Source organism: Dendrobates tinctorius, unplaced genomic scaffold, assembly GCF_039654945.1.
Source record: "Dendrobates tinctorius isolate UK_male_01 unplaced genomic scaffold, ASM3965494v1 ptg000265l, whole genome shotgun sequence".
Taxonomy (NCBI): Eukaryota; Metazoa; Chordata; class Amphibia; order Anura; family Dendrobatidae; genus Dendrobates; species Dendrobates tinctorius.
The window spans coordinates 11654255-11678734 of NW_027361932.1; the positions used below are offsets into that span (position 1 = coordinate 11654255).

Sequence of the window (24480 nt, forward strand, 5' to 3'; positions counted from 1 at the left end):
GTGGTCTTTCTAGTGGCAGTTACGTCAATCAGATGAGTTTCGGAATTGGCAGCCCTGTCCTGCCATTCTCCGATCCTGAATTTTCATCAGGACAAGGTAGTTCTTAGGACGTCCCCGTCCTTCCTGCCCAAGGTCGTCTCCTCTTTCCATCTCAATGAGGTAATTGTTTTGCCTTCCTTTTGTCCGGCGCCAGTCCATCGCATTGAGAATAAAATATATATAAACTTGGCACACACCAAAGGTTTCTGATGCAGAAAGGTGATTTTTAATTATACAACAGTACATACATACACAGACGTTTCGGTCTAGGACCTTCATCAATGTACGATATATTGTACTGTGAGATTCTTAGTGACTGGGCTTTGTGAGATAGACCAATCCTGTGAGGAGGCACATGAAGCCGTCCCACTGCGTGGTGGTTTGTGGAGTGTGGACGCACTTGGGATTCGCGGCGGATACTGCGTCCACACTCCACAAACCACCACGCAGTGGGACGGCTTCATGTGCCTCCTCACAGGATTGGTCTATCTCACAAAGCCCAGTCACTAAGAATCTCACAGTACAATATATCGTACATTGATGAAGGTCCTAGACCGAAACGTCTGTGTATGTATGTACTGTTGTATAATTAAAAATCACCTTTCTGCATCAGAAACCTTTGGTGTGTGCCAAGTTTATATATATTTAGTTCACGGATTGGGATCCTACTTGGGCACCACCTACAATTCTCAGGGTTGTGCCAACGGTTTTGTTCTTCCATCGCATTGAGAAGACCCTCCACACCCTGGATGTGGTTAGGGCGCTGAGATGGTACATCTCGCGGACGGCTCCCTTCCGCAAGTCAGATGCCCTGTTCATACTTCCAGAGGGGCATAGGAAGGGTCTAGCCGCTTCAAAAGCAATGCTAGCCAGGTGGATTGGCTTAGCGATTCAGGAATCCTACTGTGTCAGGAAAGCGCCTGTCCCAGCGGGGATTAAGGCGCCCTCTACCCGGTCAGTGGGCGCCTCTTGGGCCATTCGGCACCAGGCCTCGGCAGCACAGGTCTGCAAGGCTGCAACTTGGTCCAGTCTGCATACTTTTACAAAACATTACCAAATTCATTCTCAGGCCTCTGCGGATGCAGCTCTCGACAGACGCATCCTGCAATCGGCAGTACCTCAGTATTGACTCAGTGGTACATGGGGTATTAGCAGATGTATGCTCCCCACCCAGGGACTGCTTTAGGACGTCCCACTGTCTCCGTGTCCCCCAATGAGGCGTTGGAGAAATAGGGAATTTTGTGTATTCACTGTAAAATCCTTTTCTCTGAGCCATTCATTGGGGGACACCGCACCCACCCTGTTTAGCCTACTGGCTCATTGTAGCATTCTTAGGTTTTGACATAGTTATGGTTATTGTTGACTGTTTAAGCTCCTACTGCTTTTTTCACCGAACTGGAGAAATCTCATCCAGCGAGAGGGTGTATACTGCAGGGGAGGAGTTAACTTTTTTTTCTGGTTTACTTAGTGTCCTCCTAGTGGAAAGCAGCATAACACCACTGACTGTGTCCCCCAATGAATGGCTCGGAGAAAAGAATTTTACGGTGAGTACACAAAAATCCCTATATTTGGGTGTTCAGGTGTCACTTCCACTGTCTAGTTATATTGACCTTAATCTGGCTCCGTTGTTGGGGAAAATTCAGAAATAAAATAGGGACATGGGGTAGATTGCACATCTCAGTGGTGGGGAGAATCAATTTGATTAAGATGATATCGATGCCCCAGCTACTATATGTGCTACATAATGCCCCTTTCTGTATACCCAAAAGTGGTTCCGTACCATTAGTTCTATTCTGCAGAGACCTAAAGATGAAGGGGGTTTGGTGCTTCCGAACCCTTGGATTTATAATTTAGCTGCGCAGGGTCAATATTTGAGGGGTTGGAGAGAGGTTGGTGATATGGGCTCAACACATTGGGTTTTAGCTCATGTTCTAGATAGGAGTCCATTGGTTCAGGGTTTGGAAGCGGGATGCTTTAGAAAGCTTGGACTGGTTTACCGCACTTTTTTTTAATGATTCATAGGGTGTGGGGGAGGAAATTAAGAAGATTAGGGGGATGGAATATCTAACTGACTTTTCTCCAATATGGCAAAACTATAATTTACCGGAGTTTGTTAAAATGGGGGATTTTAAAAATTGGAAGGGTTTGGGAATATGTTACATTGGCCAGGTACAGGATGGGCAGGAGTTGTTACCCTTTGAGAAACTACAGGAGGTTTGCGGGCTGCCGGGGGTCTGTAGGTTTCAGTATAGGCAGTTTCACCACGCTTACAGGACTCAGAGTAAAATGGTTAATATGAGGGTTCAGGCGGATATTCTGGTAAATTATATCTGTGCAAAAGGGGAGACGAGAGAGGTGTTGTGTCAGATATCTACAGGGACCTACTGTTTGCCTTTCTACAAAGATATTCAATTAAAGCAAAAGAGAAATGGGAGAAAAAGGTGGGAGAGAGAGAGGAAGATAAATGGGAAGTAATAATGGAATATATAACTAAGCTGTCACTGATCGAACCGGCCAGACTCTGTTATATGTGCTCCATAGAGCGTATATGACCAGACATGCTGTACAAGGCCGAATTGAGACAGACCTCGGAATGCCAGAGGTGTCAGACTGAGGGGGCTGGGATTATTATACACATGTTATGGCAATGTCCAAAACTGAATACATTTTGGGTGGAAGTGACGGCTGCAATTGGAAGGGTATATAACTGTAGAATTGAGAGGGACTCTGTGGTATGTATCTTAGAATATGTAGATGAGATCAGGGTATTGAATTGCCATAAGCTAGCAATAGCTAGATTATTGTTTATTGCGAGAAAACTGATTGCCAGATGTTGGATAAGTGAAGAGCCACCGACAATGCGGGAATTTTATAGACAGTTTGACTATATTGTAGGTATAGAAAAGAGTATCTATGTTAAAAGGAAAAAGGCTAGTCATTTTGAAACAATATGGAATCCCTGGACGGAGAGGTGCTGACCTCAGAAGATCTATGCTGCATTACTGTGTATTTTTATTTAATAGTTGTATGTGTGCTTTAAAGAGGGAAGGGGGGAGGGGGAAAGGGTAGGGAAATATATTGTAAAAATTTATAACTTGTCTACTTTTGACAGATTGACTGACTGACTGACTGACTATGTCTGTTGTTTTGTAATCTGTTATACAATAAAAATGTATCTGATTTAAAAAAGAAGAAAAAAAAAGGGTCACAGGAAGTGCTTAGCCGTCCCTAATTCCACTGTAGCCTGGTGGATTCCCTCTGCAATTCATGATTCCTATCCTTTCGGAAGCAAACCTATCCGAGCAGGGATTAGAGCACACTCCACTCGGTTGGTGGACGTTGCTTGGGCCATTCGGCACCAGGCATTGGCGGAGCAGGGTTGCAACTGGGTCCAGTCTTCACATATTCTCTAAGCACTATCATATCCACACTCGGGTGTCTACGGATGCGGGTCCGGGCAGACTGTCTGCAACTGGCAGTTGCGCCCCTCTGGTCAGTTGATACGTGAGGTTTGATCTGTCATGTTGTTCCCCACCCAGGGACTGCTTTGGGACGTCCCATGGTCCTGTGTCCCCCAGTGAGGTGAAGGCGAAACAGGGATTTTTGTGTACTCACCGTAAAATCCTTTTCTCCGAGCCATTCATTGAGGGACACAGCACCCATCCTTTTTGGCCTGCTGACTATATTTGTCTTTGGTTGGACAGGTTGTACCTGTATTTGATGTTTATGATCTCCTACTGCTTTGTCACTGAAGTTTTTTGGGCTGGAGCCAGTGGTGGGTGTATACTGCAGAGGAGGAGCTAACTTTTTTTGTATTCACTTAGTGTCAGCTTCCTAGTGGCAGCAGCATACACCCAAGGTCCTGTGTCCTCCAATGAGTGGCTCGGAGAAAACGATTTTACGGTGTGGCTCGGAGAAAGCGATTTTACGGTGAGTACACAAAAATCTCTGTTTTGTGGCTTCATAGAGGTAGGTCTAATTTTTTTTTTTTCTCTAAAGGCAAAGCAAACCAAAGTAAATACTGGACCTTACTATAAGATGAACCCCAGGTGGTTTAGACAGCAGAAAAATATTTTCCTAATAATTTAAAACTTTCCTGGTGGTGTAAAGAAGTGTGTGGGTCAATATCTTTTTTTTTTTTTTTTAATCAGATCATTTTTTTTTATTGAAAAAGATATCAAGATAAATTCATATTTTAATTTTGTTTTTAGAAACAATCAAAACTAAATAAGACACACAAATAAAAAAACATATAAGTCACTGCAAACCAAATTAAAACTGGTTCATATTAACATTCATTGTAGGTATTATTATTCGCTTACTATAATTTACATACATAAATACCGTCTGAGGCTAAGTTCACACGTAGCGGAACTCCCGCGTAATTAGCTTGCAGAATGCTAGCATTTTCCAAGCGATTTGTAGCATCGCTTGGAGAACTGATTGACAGGTTGGTCACACTTGTCAAACATAGTGTTTGACGAGTGTGACCAACTTTTTACTTTTGAGGCTGCCTATGCAGCATCAGTAGTAAAAAGATCTAATGTTAAAAATAATTAAAGAAATAAAAAAATCGGGTTATATTCACCTTCCGATGTCCCGCGCCGCATCCTCAGGCCTCCGCGATGCTCCGGTAGGTCCCGTTCCCAGTGATGCATTGCGGCAATGACCTTTGATGACGTTGCAGTCTCTCGAGACCGCTACAGTATCGCGAGACAGCGACGTCAGCAAAGGTCATTATCGCAAAGCATTAGTGGGAACGGGACCTGCCACGTGTATCGCTGAAGCCTGGGGACGCTGCACGGGACATCGGAAGGTGAATATAACCTGATTTTTTTATTTTAATTCTATTTTTTACAGGGATATGGTACCCACAGCCCGGAGGACAGTCTCCTCTCCTCCGGACCGTGAGTACCATCCGCAAATGTTCTGCTTACTTTTCGCATGGTGGGCACAGCCACATGCGGAAAGTAAGCAGAACAATGCATTCCTATGTGGGCGGAATTGCCGCGATTCCGCAAAATAATGAGCACGCTGCGTATTTTTCCGTGATGCGATTCTGCCGCTGGAAAATCCGCAGCATTAGCACAACATTGCGGAATCCCATAGGATTGCATGGGGTGCTGTTTTTTGCGTTTTTGCGTTAAAAACCGCGACGTGTGAACACAGCCTGACTGTTCTTGTATTGCATTAAAATATGGAGAATTATAGCATTTACATGTAAGTTTCCAGGACCCTCAATGCACTGGGGTATAATAGAGAGGTAACGGATCTATTGTTAGTGTTTTCGCCTACGCCTCATTGGGGGACACAGGACCATGGATGTTATGCTGCTTGCCACTAGGAGGACACTAAGTGAACACAGAAAAATTTAACTCCTCCTCTGCAGTACACGGAGTATACCTCCCCGTACCCTCTCCTGTGACGAAGGGGTCATGCCGAGGCTCATTTAGGGCGACGGTTCCTGCTGGTCCCGGCCTCCCAACGGCAGCAGAGGCAAATGGAGGTTTTCCTTCATGTTTCCTCCCCCGGACCCACCCTGCAGCCCATGGACGTAAGCAGCAACCTCTCCATCCCCCTCTGTAAAGGGGGATCGATTGAGTAATGTACCTTTAACAGCAACGCAGCTCCAGCTCTGCTATGCCGCCTCCGTGAGTATGACAGGGGCTGATCTGGGACGGCTTCTCACGGCACTGCCGTCATGACAACGCCACGGGCAGTGGGTCCTGGTCCCTGGGTGGCAGGGGGAGCGCTAATTCGGCGCCCAGCGGCATGTGCGCTGTGTCCGGCCGCTGCCTTTCTTCTGCCAGAGCGCGTCGCCGGCGGCCGTCATAAATTGAGGCCCCGGCTTCTAGCTGCGGTAGGCCGCAGTCCACAGATCCGCCCACCGCGAGTGGGGAGGCTAGCGGGCGGAAGAGTCAATTTCTTCCCCAACAAAGGCCCGTCCCGCCGTTTCAGAATCAACAGCCGACTCGTTTTCGGCCCTTTCGCAACAATTCCAGCTGGTCCTCTACAACCTTGTCTTTTGGATCAGGTCGGTCCCCGCGTGGAGACAGAGGTTCCCAGGTCTTATACAGACCTAACCGCTCTTGGAAACCCTGGCCAAGGGCATCTGGATCTAGGGGAACCAGATCCCATAGATCCTCTACACCATGACTCTTTGCAGTATCCGGCAGACGTCGACAAAGTAGGCGGTCGTCTACTTTCGTTCAGTCAGACCTTGCTCGCGGTCATCCACAACGAGTGGGTCAGAGAGCTGGTGTCCTCCGGATACAAAATAGTTCCCCCCCCCCCCTCCGACACGGTTTTTCCGGTCCTCACCTCCCAAAACAAAGACGTCAGCTTTCCTTCAGCCTTCGGGCCGTTTAGGCGCAGCAAAGGGACGGAGTCATCATTTCGATTCCTCAATACGAAAGGTTCAAGGGTTTTTATTCAAACCTTTTTGTGGTTCCAAAGAAGGACGGAACGATGCGGCCCATACTGGACCTCAAGATTTTAAATCAGTTTGTCAAGGTACGACGATTCAGAATGGAATCTCTCCGTTCAGTTGTCACCTCCATGGAAAGAGGAGAGTTCCTAGCATCCATCAATATCAAGGATGCTTAGCTGCACATCTCGATTTTGTCCATCCCACCAGCAGTTCCTGCATTTCGCAATTCGCGAGGAACACTTCCAGTTCGTTGCCTTGCCTTTCGGTGTCGCCACCGCCCCCAGGGTCTTTACTAAGGTCATGGCGGCTGTCATGGCCATCCTTCACGCTCGGGGAGTGGTGGTACTTCCATATCTGGACGACCTTCTGATCAAGGGCCCGTCCCTTCCAGCCTGCGAGGAATCCATAGGCATCACAGTAAATACACTTTCTCGCCTGGGTTGGAAGATAAACTTCGAAAAGTCTTCCCCAGTCCCAGCTCAGCAGGTTTCCTTTTTGGGAATGATCTTGGACACTTCCCGCGGGTTGGTCATTCTCCCTCCAGAAGAGGTCCGAGCCTTACAACAGGGAGCGCGGACGCATTCCCGACCAGTTTCTCACTCCATACGTTTCAGCATGGGGATTCTCGGAAATATGGTAGCAGCGATAGAGGCGGTCCCATTCGCACAGTTTCATCTCCGCCCTTTGCAACATGCGCTGCTGTTGACTTGGGACAAGAACCTGCTCTCCCTACATCATCGATTCCTTCTGTCCCTGCAGGTTAGACAAACCCTCAGGTTGTGGACACTGAAATCCTGAATCAAGGGAAGTCTTTTCTCCCAAGTACGATGGTTAGTGGTGACCACTGACGCAAGTCGTCTTGGCTGGGGTGCGGTTTTCGCCACCACATTGCACAGGGTCGTTGGTCCATTCGAGAGTCACGTCTCCCCATCAACATCTTGGAGATACGAGCGATCAGACTAGCCCTACTGAGTTTCCACCATCTCTTAGCAGGTCACCCCATCAGGATCCAATCCGACAACTCCACGGCTGTGGCGTATATCAACTGTCGGGGGTACCTGGAGCAGGATGGCCATGCACGAAGTGAGTCACATCCTCCGTTGGGCCGAGACCAACTATTCGCCCATCTTGGCGATCCACATCCCGGGGGTAGAAAATTGGGTGGCGGATTTTCTCAGTCACCAGGGCCTCGCCTCAGGGGAGTGGTCTCTTCATCCGGAAGTTTTTCAGTAGATTTCCCGTTGCTGGGCTACGCCGGATGTGGATCTCATGGCGTCAAGACTAAACAACAAAGTTCCTCGAACCGGTTTTGCCTCTGTACATTTCTCCCTCTTCCCTTGCTTCCAAGGGTCATCAAGAAAATCAAAGCAGAGGGGGTACCAGTGATCCTAGTCACGGCGGATTGGCCCGCCGGGCATGGTACGCAGAACTAGTCCAATATATCGCCGACATTCCTTGGCGACTTCCAGATCGCATGGATCTACTCTCACAGGGCCCGATTTACCACCAGAACTCCAGGGCCCTGTTTCTGATGGCGTAGCCGTTGAATCCTGGATTTTAGCACAAGCTGCTTTCTCTCACGAGGTGATCTCCACCATGATTAGTGCTAGGAAGCCCGTGTCCATGCGCATTTATTACCGCACCTGGAGGATCTTCTCGTGGTGCAAGAATCATGGACATCCCCCCTCGTGTTGTCCGTCCCTTCCATATTGGAATTCCTACAATCCAGATTAGAGTCAGGTCTCGCACTTAGCTCACTCAAGGGTCAAATTTCAGCTTTGTCAGTTCTATTCCAACGCAAGATTGCCACCAAGTTGCAGGTGAAGACGTTCATTCAGAGAGTTTCCCATGTGGCGCCTCCCTATAAAAGGCTGTTGGATTCATGGGATTTTAACTTGGTCCTCTGAGCCTTACAGGCTAATTTTTCTTTCTTGGAAGGTGGTTTTCCTAGTGGAAATTACATCAATCAGATGAGTTTGAGTTGGCGACCCTGTCCTGCCCTCCTCCGTTCCTGAATTTTCACCAGGACAAGGCAGTTTTGAGGACTTCCCCGTCTTTTCTACCCAAAGTCGTGTCTTCTTTTCATCTCAATGAGATTGTTTTGCCTTCTTTCTGTCCGGCACCAGTCCATCGTATCAAGAAGGCCCTCCACTCCCTGGATGTGGTTAGGGCTCTTTAGACGGTACATCTCGCGGATGGCTCCCTTCCGCAAGCCAGATGCCCTGTTCGTGCTTCTAGAGGGGCATAGGAAAGGTCTAGCCACCTCAAAGGCCACACTAGCCAAGTGGATTCGCTCGGCTATTCAGGAATCCTACCGTGTCAGGGGCACACCTGTCCCAGCAGGGATTAAAGTGCATTCGACTCGATCAGTGGGCGCCTCTTTGGCCATTCGGCACCAGGCGTCGGCAGAAAAGGTCTGCAAGGCTGCAACTTGGTCCAGTTTGCATACCTTTACAGAACATTACAAAATTCACTCTCAGGCCTCTGCAGATGCGGCTCTCGGCAGGCGCATTCTGCATTTGGCAGTAACACAGCAGTAAGCCAGTGGTACATGGGGTATTAGCAGTTGTATGCTCCCCACCCAGGGACTGCTTTAGGATGTCCCATGGTCCTGTGTCCCCCAGTGAGATGTAGGAGAAAAAGGGATTTTTGTGTGTACGCACCGTAAAATCCTTTTCTCCGAGCCAATCATTGGGGGACACAGCACCCACCCTGTTAGCCTATTGGCTTGTAGTCTCGTTCTTAGGTTTTGACATAGTTATTGTTCCTTGTTTAATACTCCTACTGCTTTTTTACCGAACTGGGGAAATCTCAGCCAGCAAGAGGGTGTATACTGCAGAGGAGGAGTTAATTTTTTCTGTGTTCACTTAGTGTCCTAGTGGCAAGCAGCATAACACCCATGGTCCTGTGTCCCCCATTGATTGGCTCAGAGAAAAGGATTTTACGGTGACTACACGCAAAAATCCCTATTTTCTGCACCAGGATGTGTATTCTACACATATAGCTTTACAGCAAGCACATTATGTACCCTGCAGTGCACACATATACTCACACTCCGCTCAGCTGCATCATCAAAACACATACACAGCTCAGCGGCAGCATTTACACATGATCAACTACACCATTCTCAGCTCTACTACACCATGCTCAGCTATATTTAAACAACACTCACACAGCTCAATCACAACCTGTTCAGCTACATAATCGAAACAACACATAGACACTATACATTACCATGGTTTGAAGTTTCTTCCAGGCATGTGACTTCAGCTGGTCTGGAGGTGCTGCATCCGTGCAGGTGTTGGTAGCATCTTCTCCTGTCCTGCGCTGATCAGTGTAGACAGGAGGAGAGAGATCTGTTCTCTCAGTAATCAGTATTGTGAGGAAAGAGGGAGACACAAGCGCAATAATGGGTCTTATCCCACAAATAAAGTAAGAGGTTTGACAAAAAACTGCTCACCTGGTAGGTATTCAAAGCATGTATAGATAAGAGCTGCTGCAGATCCACAAGTCGGTCACCGACTATCTGAAACAGAGCTCTGCAAAGGAATACGTGGATTTCGTCCGCTCTGCCCAAATGATGAAATTCCAGAAGGTTAATAAGGTTTGACAGTGGTTTATTCTACGCGTTTCAAGGTTTTTTGCAACCTCTTCTTCAGGTGGTATTTCCTGAACAAGAGGTTGCAAAAAACCTTGAAACGCGTAGAATAAACCACTGTCAAACCTTATTAACCTTCTGGAATTTCATCATTTGGGCAGCGCGGACGAAATCCACGTATTCCTTTGCAGAGCTCTCTCTCAGTAATCAGGAAAGAAGCTTCCTCCAGACGACAAGACGCAAAAACTTTATAGCAATATTTTTTATTTTTTTTATCATCCAAAAAATACAGTGTTTCAATACTTTGTACAAGTATGGAAAGTCTGAATTTTAATAATTTGTAACAAGCTTTTACATTTACTCCTTATAGGACAGTGCATAACTTAAAGATCGCTGGGAGTTTGTCCACTGGCACCTCCACTTACCTGAGAATGGGGCTTTACATGGGGAAAACAAAGCACGCTGAGCATAGCGCCTCTAGAAATCCCATAGAGAATGAATGGAGTAGAGGAGGCAAAATACAGAGCGCTGGTTTTCTTGGGTACATGAAGGTCCCTATGCTCAGATGCCAAGGGGCCCACTCCTAGAATTGGTGTGGTTCCTTTGGATAGCGGATAGAATCATAGAATGTTAGTTGGAAGGGGACCTCCAGTGTCATTGTGCCCAACACCCTGCTCAATGCAGGTTTCACTAAACCACCTCAGACATGTCTGTCCAGCCTCTCTTTGCAACCTTCCATTGAAGGAGAACTCGCCTCCCCTTGTGGCAGCCTGTTCCATTCATTGACCACCCTCACGGTCAAAAAGTTTTTTGTAATATCTATTCTGTATCTTCTCCCTTTCAGTTTCATTCCATTGCTTCTCGTGTTTCCATGTGCAAATGAGAATAAGGATGATCCCTCTACACTGTGACATCCTTCAGATATTTGTAGACAGCCATTAAGTCTCTTAGCCTTCTTTTGTGCAAGCTAAACATTTCCAGATCCTTTAACCAAGTGTTTCTCAACTCCAGTCCTCAAGACCCACCAACAGGTCATGTTTCCAGGATTTCCTTAGCATTGCACAGGTGATGGAATTAATGCTTGAGCAGGTGTTGAAATCACCTGTGTAATGCTAAGGATATCCTGAAAACTTGACCTGTTGGTGGGTCTTGAGGACTGGAGTTGAGAAGCACTGCTTTAACTGTTCCTTGTAGGACATACTTTGCAGTCTGCTCATCATCCTGCTAGCTCTTCTCTGAACTTGTTCCAGTTTTTCAATGTCTTTTATAAAATGTGGTGTCCAGAACTCTTTCAGATTAGGCCTGACCAAGAAGGGGTAGAAGGGGATAATTATATGTGATCTTGACTCTATGATACTCTTAATACATCCTAGAACTGTTTGCCTTTTTTGCTGTGGCATCACACTGTTGACTCATATGCAGTCTGTGATCTATTAGTATACCCAATTCCTTTTCACACATGCTGTTGCTTAGTTCTATTCTTCCCATATTGTAGATGTAATTTTCGTTTTTCTTGCCCAAATGTAGAATCTTGCATTTTTCCCTCTTAAATACCATTCTATTAGTCTATAACTTAACTTGGGTACAAACCATTTAAATATTTGTTTTTATTTTTAATTAGTTTTATAAGTAATAGCTTTGTAATTTTCAGTGCAGGCAGACAGGCCGCTCACCTTTTCACAATGCCTCACCAAGTGCAGCAGGAAACAACCATGGCTTACCTTGAGAATCAGATTGCGGGTGCCCTGATACTACAGTCAAGCCAGGAATACAAATATTGGTTGCTCATCTATGCACGTTACCTAGTTAATGAAGGTGAGTTTGAATCTCTAAAATGTATGCCAACATGAAAAACAATCATTTTTATCTGGCATGACTTTTTTGCATTTTAAAATTATAAAAAAATAAGTGACCTTATCAGAGCAATTCCTGCTCACAGAGCAGATGCTGAAACACAAGTCAGTGAGACACAACTCTGCATGATAAAAGTATTGAAATAAGCATTTAACATATATTAATGCAGATGGAAACACACTTGCCCCACAGGTTTTGAACAGAAGCTACGTGAAGTATGCCAGGAGCTGCTTGGTCCTGTCCATCACTCATCTGACAGCCAATGGGAATCTAAAATATTGGTAAGCTTCTTGAAAATTTTTCTTGTACATGTAGAATTCCTATACTTACTGGTACTCTTAGATTCTCCATCACCTTCTTAACCCCTTAAGATCATCAAACATGATCGCAGTGTACCGGGGGCATAGGGAAGCATCGGACAGGGAGGGGGCTCCCTGCTTGCTTCCCTGAGCCCCTCGGAACAGCGCGATGTGACAATATAATAAAGTTAACAAAAAATCATATGTAAAAATAATTTTTTTAAAAATCCTAAATAAATTAAAAATAAATTCCCTAATAAATTCTTTTTTTTTGTAAATAAAAAAGAAAAATACACATTTAGTATTGCCGCATCCGTAACGACCCGCCCTATAAAACTGTCCCATTAGTTAACCCCTTTAGTGAACCCCTTAAAAAAAGGCAAAAAACAAATGCTTTATCATACCGCCTAACAAAAAGTGCAATAACACGCGATCAAAAAGACGTATATAAATAAACATGGTACAGCTAAAAACGTCATCTTGTCCCGCAAAAAACGAGCCGCCTTACAGTGTCATCAGCAAAAAACTAAAAAAGTTATAGCTCACAGAATAAAGCGAGGCAAAAATAATTATTTTCTATATAAAATTGTTTCTATTGTATAAAAGCACCAAAACAAAAAAAAAAAAAGATATAAATGAGGTATCGCTGTAATCGTACTGACCCGAAGAATAAAACTGCTTTATCAATTTTACCACACGCGGAACGGTGTAAACGCCCCCCCCCCCCCCCCCCAAAAGGAATTCATGAAATGCTGGTTTTTGTTCATTCTACATCCCAAAAATCGGAATAAAAAGCGATCAAAAAATGTCACGTCCCCGAAGATTGTACCAATAAAACGTCAACTCGTCCTGCAAAAAATAAGACCTCACCTCACATGACTTTGTGGGTCAAAATATGGAAAAATTATAGATCTTTTTGGTGATGCAAAAACTATTTTTACAATAAAAAGTGTCTTTTAGCGTGTGACAGCTGGCAAACATAAAAGCCCGCCATAAATAGTAAATCAAACCCCCATTTATCACCCCCTTAGTTAGGGAAAATAATAAAAAATTTTAAAATAAGTATTTCCATTTTCCCATTAAGGTTAGGGCTAGGATTGAGAATAGGGTTAGGGTTGTGTTGGGCTGAGGGTTGGAGTTAGAATTGGGGTGTTTCCACTGTTTAGGCACATCAGGGGCTCTCAAAACGTGACATGACACCCGCAGACCATTCCATCAATGTCTGCATTCCAAAACGTCATTACTTCCCTTCCGAGCCCCGACGTGTGCCCATACAGTAGTTTTCTCCCACATATGTGATATCAGCGTACTCAGGACAAATTGGACAACAACGTTTGGGGTCCAATTTCTCCTGTTACCCTTGGGAAAATAAAAAAATTGGGGAGTAAAATATCATGTTTGAGGAAAAAATGATTTTTTTTATTTTCACGCCTGGGCGTTCTAAACTTCTGTGAAGCCTATGGGGGGGTTCAAAGTTCTCACCACACATCTAGATAAGTTCCTTACGGGGTCTAGTTTCCAAAATGGGGTCACTTGTGGGGGGTTTCCACTGTTCAGGCACATCAGGGACTCTCCAAAAGCGACATGGCGCCCAATCTCAATTTCAGCCAATTTTGCGTCAAACCGCACTCCTTCCCTTTCGAGCCCCAACATGTGCCCAAACAGTGTTTTACCCCCACATATGGGGTATCAGCGTACTCGGGACAAATTTCACAATAACTTTTGGGGTCCTGTTTTCCTTGGGGAGGTGAAGAGATCATTTTTGTGGAAAAAATATGATTTTTTAATTTTACGGCTGTACGTTATAAACTTCTGTGAAGCCTTTGGGGGTTTAACGTTCTCACCACACATCTAGATAAGTTCCTTGGGGGTCTAGTTTCCAAAATGGGGTCACTTGTGGGGGGTTTCCACTGTTTAGGTACATCAGGGGCTCTCCAAACGTGACATGGCATCCGATCTCAATTCCAGCCAATTTTGCACTGAAAAAGTCAAACAGGGCTCCTTCCCTTCTGAGCTCTGCCATGCGCCGAAACAGTGGTTCCCCCCCACATTTCAGGTATCGGCATACTCAGAACAAATTGCACAATAACTTGGTCCAATTTCTCCTGTTACCCTTGGTAAAATAAAAAAAATTGGACCTGAAGTAATTTTTTTGTGAAAAAAAGTTAAATGTTCATTTTTTTTTTTTTTAAACATTCAAAAAATTCCTGTGAAGAACCTGAAGGGTTAATAAACTTCTTGAATGTGGTTTTGAGCACCTTGAGGGGTGCAGTTTTTAGAATGGTGTCACTTTTGGGTATTTTCTATCATATAGACCCCTCAAAGTGACTTCAAATGTAATGTGGTCCCTAAAAAAAAAAAAAAAATGGTGTTGTAAAAATGAGAAATTGCTGGTCAAATTTTAACCCTTATAACTTCCTAACAAAAAAACTTTTGGTTCCAAAATTGTGCTGATGTAAAGTATACATGTGGGAAATGTTACTTATTAAATTTTTTGTGTGTCGTATCTCTGTGATTTAAGGGCATAAAAATTCTAAGTTGGAAAATTGCGAAATTTCCGTTTTTTTTTCACAAATAAACGCAAGTTATATGAATGAAATTTTACCACTAACATGAAGTACAATATGTCACGAGAAAACAATGTCAGAATCACCGGGATCCATGGAAGCGTTCCAGAGTTATTACCTTATAAAGGGACAGTGGTCAGAATTGTAAAAATTGGCCTGATCATGAACGTGCAAACCACTCTTGGGGGTAAAGAGGATAAAGGTAGTTTCCATTTGGAGCCATAGAGTATTCTTTGCTGGGGATTCCAATTTATAAGCCATTTTTTTTAAATGGTAGCACTCACTTTTAGGATGAAATTCGATATTGTGCTTAATAGAATTCATGGCAGAGAAGACCTATCACATGATCACCACTGGGGCCTAATGGACGTGATTGACTTAAAATGGGATTCCATAATTTTATCTTAAAGAAAATGTACTGATATTTGGTATGTTTTTGATATTGCAGGGATTTAGGAAAAGGCGTTTACTGCAGGAATTGCTCCCACTTATTGGACAAAATCTCAGATTCCAGCGTCTTTTTACGGAATATCGGGAGCAGCTGGACAGTCTAACGGACAAATAACACTTGGTTGACATCATTAACCTCCTTTTGGTTGCTCTCCTTTGTGTGCTTGCCTGCTAGTTTTGGAAGATGACCAGCATGGCAATGACCACTGTGAGAAACAAAGGTGCTGTGGGGAACATGCGTGGACATGAAGGATGAACTAAAGAAGCCATTTTTTGGCCTGCTGAGCATCAGCTTGAAGCCCTGTATTTGTTCTATCTTTCATAATTGCTGGAAAACTGAAGCTGTCTGTTAAAGACCGAAGACAGGATGTGGCCATTGTTTGCAAGAAAAGCACAGGACGTTACTAAAACACTTGAATCTCTTTGCCCCATCCATATTTAGGGTAGTGTCCCATTGCTTAATCAAGACCTTGCACTATACAAATGTAAAGATATTGGTCGCGTTGAAGGTTTTATTTCCCCAAGCCAAATTTCATCTGTGAGTATAAAAAGAATGCTGCCCCATTTCAAACTATTTTTATACTAAACTGTACTAACTTGAAATGCACTGTCCACAGGCCAACAGTCAGCCCTACATGTCCGGCGAATGTAGGAAGGTCAGATTATGACTGCTGTGTTAAAATAATCCAACAACGATTCTGTACTCATTTGGTTTTTGATTTTTAAATGTTTGTAAAAAACAGGGTTTTTCCATTCCTTTTCTAACTTCCAATTAAAAAAAAAATGTATCACACTTCCTTTTGTATTCAGATAAGATCCCATAGAAAATGAGCGAAGCAGCAGTCAAGCTTGCGCATTGCTGCTCAATTCAGACTGGTAAGAAGTTCCCTGTTCTGGAGATTGGTCGGGATCTCATTAGTTGTACAACATCATACAGGGAGCAGGGAAAGGGATTAGTGGTGCCTCACCGGAATCTGGATGAACACAGGTGCCAGGAACAAGTGGCTGGATACCACTCATTAGCAATAGCAAAAGAAGGAAAAAAGTTCCAGCACCAGGCGTTTCTTCATTAAAATCTTCAATATAGCCTATGATTTAGAACTCTGTTCAAAACGCGTCAGGCGTTTAGGGGCTGCGTCCCCGCATGATGATTTATTCTTGACATGAAAATAACATTTTGAAGATTTTAATTAAAGAGACGCCTGGTGCTGGAACCTTTTTCCTTCTTTTGCTCTTATTAGTTGTACCCCACTGATCTAGAAATGATCACCTTTCTGATAGATGAGTGATGACTTCTGATCCGAATACCATTTAACTTTATAAAATATTTTACTAGGCTTTTTACAAAGTTGCATTAGTAATGCCGATTTAAGGAAAGCTGCTGAATAATCTCCCCTAAGACTGCGCTGCCCAGATAAGGATACATGGACATTAAGCAGCTATATACTGCACTCTTTAGAACAAACCTGGACTTCTTATGCAGAATTAGCTCATGCTCAAACTTGTATAAAGCATAGTAAATATGTTGCAATCTAAAGTTGTACAGTGTGGATGCCATAGACTATAATACCAGTGTCCTTACTCTAAATATGGCCCACTATATCCATTTTGTATGGAGACTGTTGATTCATCCTGTATACTCATTAGATCATTCACTTCTTAAAAGGAACCCCTCATGCCCTTTTTAGCATGTAAATTGTCCCAAGTGCATTGTTAGGCCTCTTTCACACATCAGGTTTTCGCCGTCAGGCGTGATCCGGAGCTTTTGACAAAAACCGGATCCGGCGAAATGCAATGCCGGATCCGGTTTCCCCCCCATTGACTTGCATTAGAGCCGGATCGAGCCGGATGGCCATGCGTTTCATCCGATTTTCGCCGGATCCGGCAATGTGACGCGATCCGGCGCCTGGAAAAAACGGCTACTGTAACGTTTTTTGTCTCCGGCGAAAAAGCCGGACACGCCGGATCCGGCGTGTCCGGCTTTTTCATACAATGAAAGCCTATGAGCGCCGCAATGCGCCTGATCCGGCGAAAGCCGGATCCGGTGGCCGGATCCGGTTTTTTTGGTCTGAGCATGCTCAGTAGCTCTGCCCACAAGACCTATATAAAAGCAAGACAGTGGGACCCTCAGCCACACCCAACATGCCACCCAAGCCAAGAACCAGGAGCAGGAGAAGGCAGCAGACATCTGCAGCAGCACCATCAGCACCACCCCAAATGGAGCAGCATGCTGAACAACGGGAGGGGAGTCCAGCAGCAGATGAGAGACGGTAATTATCAAATCCCCCATTCCTCCAAACTAGGGCTATGGAATATCAAGATATTCATTGGCCCTTTGTTTCTCTTTATTCAACAGCCGCCCAATAGATGCAGCAGCAGCAGCAATGGCAGCAGCAGGAACACCACCCACAGCCATGGAGTCTGGCCAGCAGGAAGACAGCACATCATCTTCTGGGAGCCCTCCCTCGTATCGTCAGCGTTTGACGGTAAGTTTTTATTTCCAAAATCCATCATCTCTGTAATATATGTCTATTCATTGCCTTTTATTTCAAAACAGGAATCACAAGATGAAGAGGAGCTCCCAGAAGAAGAAGGAAGGGGTGGACAGACACTTGGAGTGGGCTCACAATTGGTAAGTTTTTTGCATCAAACGCAGAAACACAACATCACACTACACACAACACATAGAAAACAATGTTCTGCAGACCACACACAGCAAACAAATGCCTACATCCAAAGACACAACATTTTTTGTTTTCTTCTCTAGTCTTCCCAATCTGGTGCTCGGCCAAGAGGTCCTCGCAGTGCCTCCCAGGGTCGTCGGCGACAGCAACGCGGCGGTCACCAGCGTGTAAGTATAGATATTTTTGCTTTGTTTTTTTGCACTTTTTATTTCACTTCTTTTGTGGAGGCTAATTATGTTATTTTTGTCTTTTTCTTTAACAGCCTTCACAGCGTGCTCCCGACTCTGACGGTGAGGATGGAGGAATCGATGTGGACCACCTCATCGATCTCGTCAGAGAAAGGGAGCCGCTCTGGAATATGGCTGACCGCCGCCACGCTGACCTTATCGTTACCCGACGACTCTGGGAGGAAATCTGTTCGCTCCTTGTGGACCGCTGGGAGGACCTCGAAGCTCGGGCCCAGATTAAAGAGCGTAAGTATATACAGTACCGGTTGCTTGATTTAAACCAGTGTTTCCCGAACTCCAGTCCTCGTGGTCCCCACGGATCATGTGTTCAGGATTTCTATTTACTTTGGAAATCCTGAAAACATGACCCCTGGGGACCATGAGGACTGGAGTTTGGGAAACACTGATGTTGTATACTAACCACTTTGTCCTTTCTCGTTTCAGGGGAGAGAATTGTGAAGCGGTGGCGGTCTGTGAGGGATCGTTTCAAGAAGGAGTTCAATAAAGAGATGCGGGCCCCGAGTGGATCTGGAGGACGCAGGAGCAAGTACAAGTACGCACGAGCCCTGTCGTTCCTCCAGGATACAATGCTCACCAGAAGGTAAATATTACACACCACATGTGACAAAAAAATGTTTAGATGTAACTTTTTTTTTTCAGCCAGGGCCATACCGTGTCACTATTTTAATTGGGTTTTTTTCTCTCTATTCCACAGCACGGTGAGCAGCACTCGGGAGCCTGCACGATTGGACCCTTCTGAGGCGATCCCTGAGGAGACCGGCACCGAGGGACACTTCGACCGCCCCGGTACATCTGCACCTTCCCAGCCTTCCCACACATTCGACCCATCTGTCCCATCCACCAGCACAGGAGCATCGTGGCCGCCTACATTACATGAAGCTGCTGGTGAGGAGATCGCTTTCCCTTTACCCCACCCTTCTGCCCCTGCCACCTCTAGTACACCTGCGGGTACTGGGTGGCAGCGGGGTCAGGAAAAGAGTTATGCGCCAGAGTTCTTGCATCTGAATGCATCTTTCCAGAACTGTCTAAAAGTCTTGTCAGAGCAAATCTCCGCAGGCTTTCAGCAGATCAACTCCAGCATTCTGGAGGTGAAGACACTTCTGCAAACCATGCATTCAGAAGCAAGATCTTCGCCAAACCACACCTTTTTCAGGTCTGTTGTGGAGCGCATGGCAACAATATCTCCTACCCAGCAGATGCATGTAATGCATTCGTGCCACGGTGCTCTACAGCAGGTTACCTCCCAACCTCCACCTCCCACCACTGTAGTTCCTCCACCTGCACCCCCTCCAGCCACTTTCCATCCTCCCCCTCCTATTACATCTGCACCCCCTCCAGCCACTTTCCATCCTCCCCCTCCTATTACATACCAGCAACCTCCCCAGTACCAGCAACCTCCCCAGTACCAGACATCTCCCCACTTCCAGCAACCTGCCCCGTACCAAACTCCTTCCCCGTACCAAACTCCTTCCCCGTACCAAACTCCTTCCCCGTACCAAACTCCTTCCCCGTACCAAACTCCTTCCCCGTACCAAACTCCTTCCCCGTACCAAACTCCTTCCCCGTACCAAACTCCTTCCCCGTACCAAACTCCTTCCCCGTACCAAACTCCTTCCCCGTACCACTTTCCATCAACATCATCTGTTCCTACAGTCCCTGCCCATCCCTCCACTCCACCGCCCACCACCTCTTCTGCCTCCCACATGTCCACCCATTCTGTAGCTTTTTCCAAGACATCACCTCTAACTGTTCCTTCCCCACCACGATCCCAGTCCTCTCTCCACACTCCCATTGTCGAAGTGTCCCGCAGCCCCTCCAGCAGTATTTCCACCCCACACTACACAGATTTATGATGTGTTTTGTAATAAAAATGCCCAGTTGGTTTCAAACCTTTATTAAAAAAGTTTTTTTAACTTTAAAAACAGTTTACAAAAAAAAAATATTTTAAATAAAAGTTAAATTATTGTTTACACTGGTTGTCTGTCATTTCTTTCTGCGGCGAAATATGTTTAAAAAAAAGGTTAAATACAGGGTATTTAAAAGGTAAAAAGGTATTCAAAACCAGGTATATAACTGTGGGTAAATTTTAGCTTTTTGCCACAGTTGTGTTCCTGGTTGTGTTTGAAGCAAAGTATTTCACCTAAAAAGTTGTGTTTATTGTTGGTGATTTCCTAACAATGTACAGAACTTTTGTTAAAAGGTGAAATACTTTGCATAAAACACAACCAGGTACACACCTGTGGCCTAAAGCTAAAAATAGAGACCATGACAAGATAGCCAACTTTGGTTGGCAAAGGTATATACTGTTGGTACAGAAGGTACACAAGTTTGGTTAGGGCACAAATCTTTCACACTCTGTCATCCTGCCAGTGTACTCTGCCTTGAGGTGACATAAAGTATAGTGCAAAATTGTCCCTCATTACTGAAACCGTCACAGAACTTCTAGTGGTAATGTCATGGTAATCTTGCAAGGTGGTTTCTTCAGAGGTGTCCTCAATGGAAATGGGTTCCTTGCAGATAACAAAATTGTTGAGTACCACGCAAGCTTTGATCACCTCGTCAACAGTTTCTGTCTTGAGGTTGATCGCAGTCAATAGGACCCGCCATTTGACTGTCAGAATACCAGGGTGGATAAAAATCTTGATTTTTTTAAAAAAATCAAAAAAATCAGATTTTTTTGATTTAAATCAGATTTTTTTGATTTAAATCATTTGATTTAAATCAGATTTTTTAATCAAGTTGTACACAAGCAAAACTTTGTCTTTTTGCAAATCTAATTGTTTTACACAAATAAAAATATTAAAACAGTTGATTATGAAACCTAATAATTTTTATTTGCACTATTAAACACTCAGAATTGAACTACAGAGAGTAAGTACTTTTTAACAATAGCCTATCTCTAACGTTTGAAGTAAGCAAACATCTTCAGTGAATACATCAGTCCTTTAAGCCTACTGTTTATTTAGGACTTTTAATAGGAAAACCAGTTGTCCTGCTTTAGCAGTTCCTAAGCGGTTTCGGACTGTTGTGTGCACAAAACCAAATGAAGAAAACAATCTCTCTACTCCTGCGGATGAAGCCGATGCAGTCAGTAGCTGAGTAGCTAGATTTATTATCTTTGCTGGAAGAACAAGTGATTGCGACTTCCACCAGTACAGTGGTTTAAGTTCATTAACGAAGTTATCTGCAAACATGTATTTTTGAAATGGTGCAGATTCACACTTCAATTTCAGCACAGTTGCCACAATGTCATGGTTAGTATTGGCGAGCCACTCCATTGCAGAGTTGATTTCCGCCTCAGATAATTTTTTCCCTCTGTAGATGGGATGCAAGATATTGGCTAAATAGTGTTCTTCTTTTAATGCTTGGTCCTTGCGGTGCTGTATTGCAACCTTTACATTGTTTGAGAGGTTCAAGAGATCTAGAGAACCTTCTAAATCTTTCCAAACTTCTGTGGCATCAGCTATGGTTGCAGTATCTTTCTACATTTTATCCAACGCAATCGATATTGGCTTTAACCTTTCCAAAAGGTCCTCGGCATTTCTCTTCACACCAAGATTTAATACTTTGCTTCGTATATTAGCATCAATTTTATCCCGATGTGTTTCGCAAATGGACAGTAATTTTGACCAGTTGTTAATAAACAGTTCCAAGCAGTCAGCCAAGGTATTCCATCTAACATCTTGTGGTAGAACCAACTTCAGTCCTCCCATTTCCTTGTAGGTTGCATGTGCAAAATGATTATTGCGGAAATATTTAACAATTTCTACAACATGTTCCTTGACACCCAAAATATGCAGGTCTTTTGCCAAAAGATGCAACAAATGGGCAGAACAACCGTATGTAATGACATTTGTGTCATCCTGTGCCAGTTCCGCTCGCATTTTTGCCACATTGCTTGCGTTATCAGTAACTAAGCTCCTTACTTTACATCCAAACTGTTCTTGGCATTGGTGAATTGAGTTCTTAGCAATTTCAAGTAAATATTCAGCAGTATGTGAATTTCCAGATGTGTCGATTGTGTCTGTAAGGTAAGTTTCACCATCTTCTGTTGTGACACAAGTGCAAATTATGGGGTCGTTGTGGATGTTGCTCCAACCATCCAAGCTTATGTTAACAACCTTGTCTTTCAAATATTTTGTACAAGCCGCTCTTTCTATGTCGTATACAGCCTGAAGATGTTTTCCTGAGATATCAAATCTACTTGGTGGTTTGTAGCCTGGTCTAATTCCTTCGATCATTTGTACAAACAATGGGTGCTCAACTAGTCGGAAAGAAGAATTGGTTGCAAATATGAATTTAGCAATTAATTCATCAAAATGTTCTTTCTGGCTCGTCGTAGTCTTTAAGATTAATTTTTCTACACTTTGCACGCAAAGTTTTTTTTTGGGCTGCTTTGTTGAAGTTGTACCCAGATATTGATTGTCACGTGCAGCACAAGCCATATTTGACCCTGAAAGCACAGAAATTAAAAATATAAATCGACTGCGTATTTGAAGAAATATAACGAAAATATTGAAACAAACTTTTTGAACAATGTAATGGTCCTCGTCCTATAAGGGCTGTCTCAAAAGTTGTGCTACTCAAGTTTTCCGGTGAGGTTGCTGTAATACTGGTAACTAATATCAGAGCCTCAGCAACTGAAAAAAATTATGTCACAAAAGTTTTAAAAATGTTTTTTTTTTAAAATGGTCAATTTGGCAGACTTCAAAAGTGAATTGCAGCCTACAATAAAAAAAAAATAAGCGTATACACACTTTATTTTTACTTAAAGGACATGTGCACCTTTATTTTTTAAGGTGCAGCCAGTCACAGTGTGCACATGTCCTCCCCCCGCAGCTCTCTTACCTCCGATGTCAGCGCTGCGGGGATCCGTGGCTTCGTTCTGCCCGTCCGCGAGCGCGCCTCCATTCATTTCAATGGAGCGTGCGGCCCGCTGACGTCACGCCGCTGGATCACTGCGAGTAGGCCGCAACCGGAGGACGGGAGGCGGACGGTCAAAACGAAGCCACGGATCTCAGCGCTGCGGGGATCGGAGGTAAGAGCGCTGCGGGGGGAGGACATGTGCACCTTAAAAAAAATAAAGGTGCACATGTCCTTTAGCGTTAATTTTCTGTGAAATATTGCCTTAACATAAATTTAAATTCTATACTCCAGAACTACCAGTGCTAGAAATTTTTCTTTTCATAGACTTTAACCATCCCAGTAAAATGTCTGTTAAAAAAATAGGTTGTAAATTAATTGCCAGACTTACCACTAGTACTAGGCTCCTGGTGCATAAGAAGCTGTGGGGGTTCATTGACATTAGTTGTATCACTATCAACATCTTCATTTCCCTTCTGGTTGCAGTTTTCATAATGTGATTTCAAACGGCAAACAAGTCCTTGGATGGATATCCTTTTGACAGTATTTGCACTTTGCTCTTGCACCTTTCTTTCCAAGATCTGCTGCTGGCATCTCAACAAAATGAACCCAAATAGGGTCTCTCTTACGACCTGCTGCCATGGCAGGCTCACACAGATCACTTATGAAGTTTGTTACTACAGCCTGAGCCAAGCACTGCTGATGTTACTACAGCCTGAGCCAAGTACTGCTGACTATCCAACAAGTTTGGGCATGTCAACTGAATGCAGGGGAAAAGAAACTAAACCAAAACTGAAACCAAGCTAGAAGTGTGGAATTAAAGGGGCAGTATGAACAAAATGTGGAGGCTATTAATAGTTTATACAATTAAGACATGCTGCTTTTAAACACCTACCTATTGCCATATAGTAAAACAAAAAAGATTTTTACTTACTTTGGGGTCCCCCCCTCACCCTGGCGTTAGATCGTTGCCCCTAGTTTCGTCCGTGTAACTATGGGCGCACATGCACACTGCTCTCACTTCTCATTTTAATCGTGATTTATATTAAAAAAAAACCTTTTGATTTAAATCAGTGATTTAAATCATGATTAAAATCATGATTTAAATCGATCCAATTTAAATAGAAAAAAATCTTTTGATTTAAATTGTGATTTAAATCATGATTTAAATCGGCGTGATTTAAATCAATCCACCCTGCAGAATACCAAAGGTACATTCAACCATTCTTCTTGCTCTTGTGAGGCGGTAATTAAAAATGCGTTTTGGTCTTGTCAATCCTCTGCTAGAGTACGGTTTCAAAAGGTGTTCTGACAGCTGGAAAGCTTCATCCCCTACACAGACAAATGGCATAGGTGGACCAGATGTTTGCGGCAGCGGTCTAGGTGGTGGGAACTGGAAGGTGTTTCCATACAGTTTACGCCCCATGGCAGACAGTTTGAAAACTTGA

General features: G+C 44.1%; 1 protein-coding gene across 2 annotated transcripts in view; it reads left to right on the forward strand.

Moving 5' to 3' along the window:
• Positions 1–16030, forward strand: part of HIRA (histone cell cycle regulator) — an 80383-nt gene extending 64353 nt beyond the window's left edge. For both annotated transcript variants that reach the window (XM_073559102.1, XM_073559104.1), the window contains exons 23-25: positions 11719–11882; positions 12114–12202; positions 15236–16030. In XM_073559102.1, the coding sequence (XP_073415203.1) occupies positions 11719–11882; positions 12114–12202; positions 15236–15352 (370 nt within the window). In that variant the 3' untranslated portion in view covers positions 15353–16030. The remainder of the gene's footprint in view (positions 1–11718; positions 11883–12113; positions 12203–15235) is intronic.
• Positions 16031–24480: the final 8450 nt, after the last annotated feature.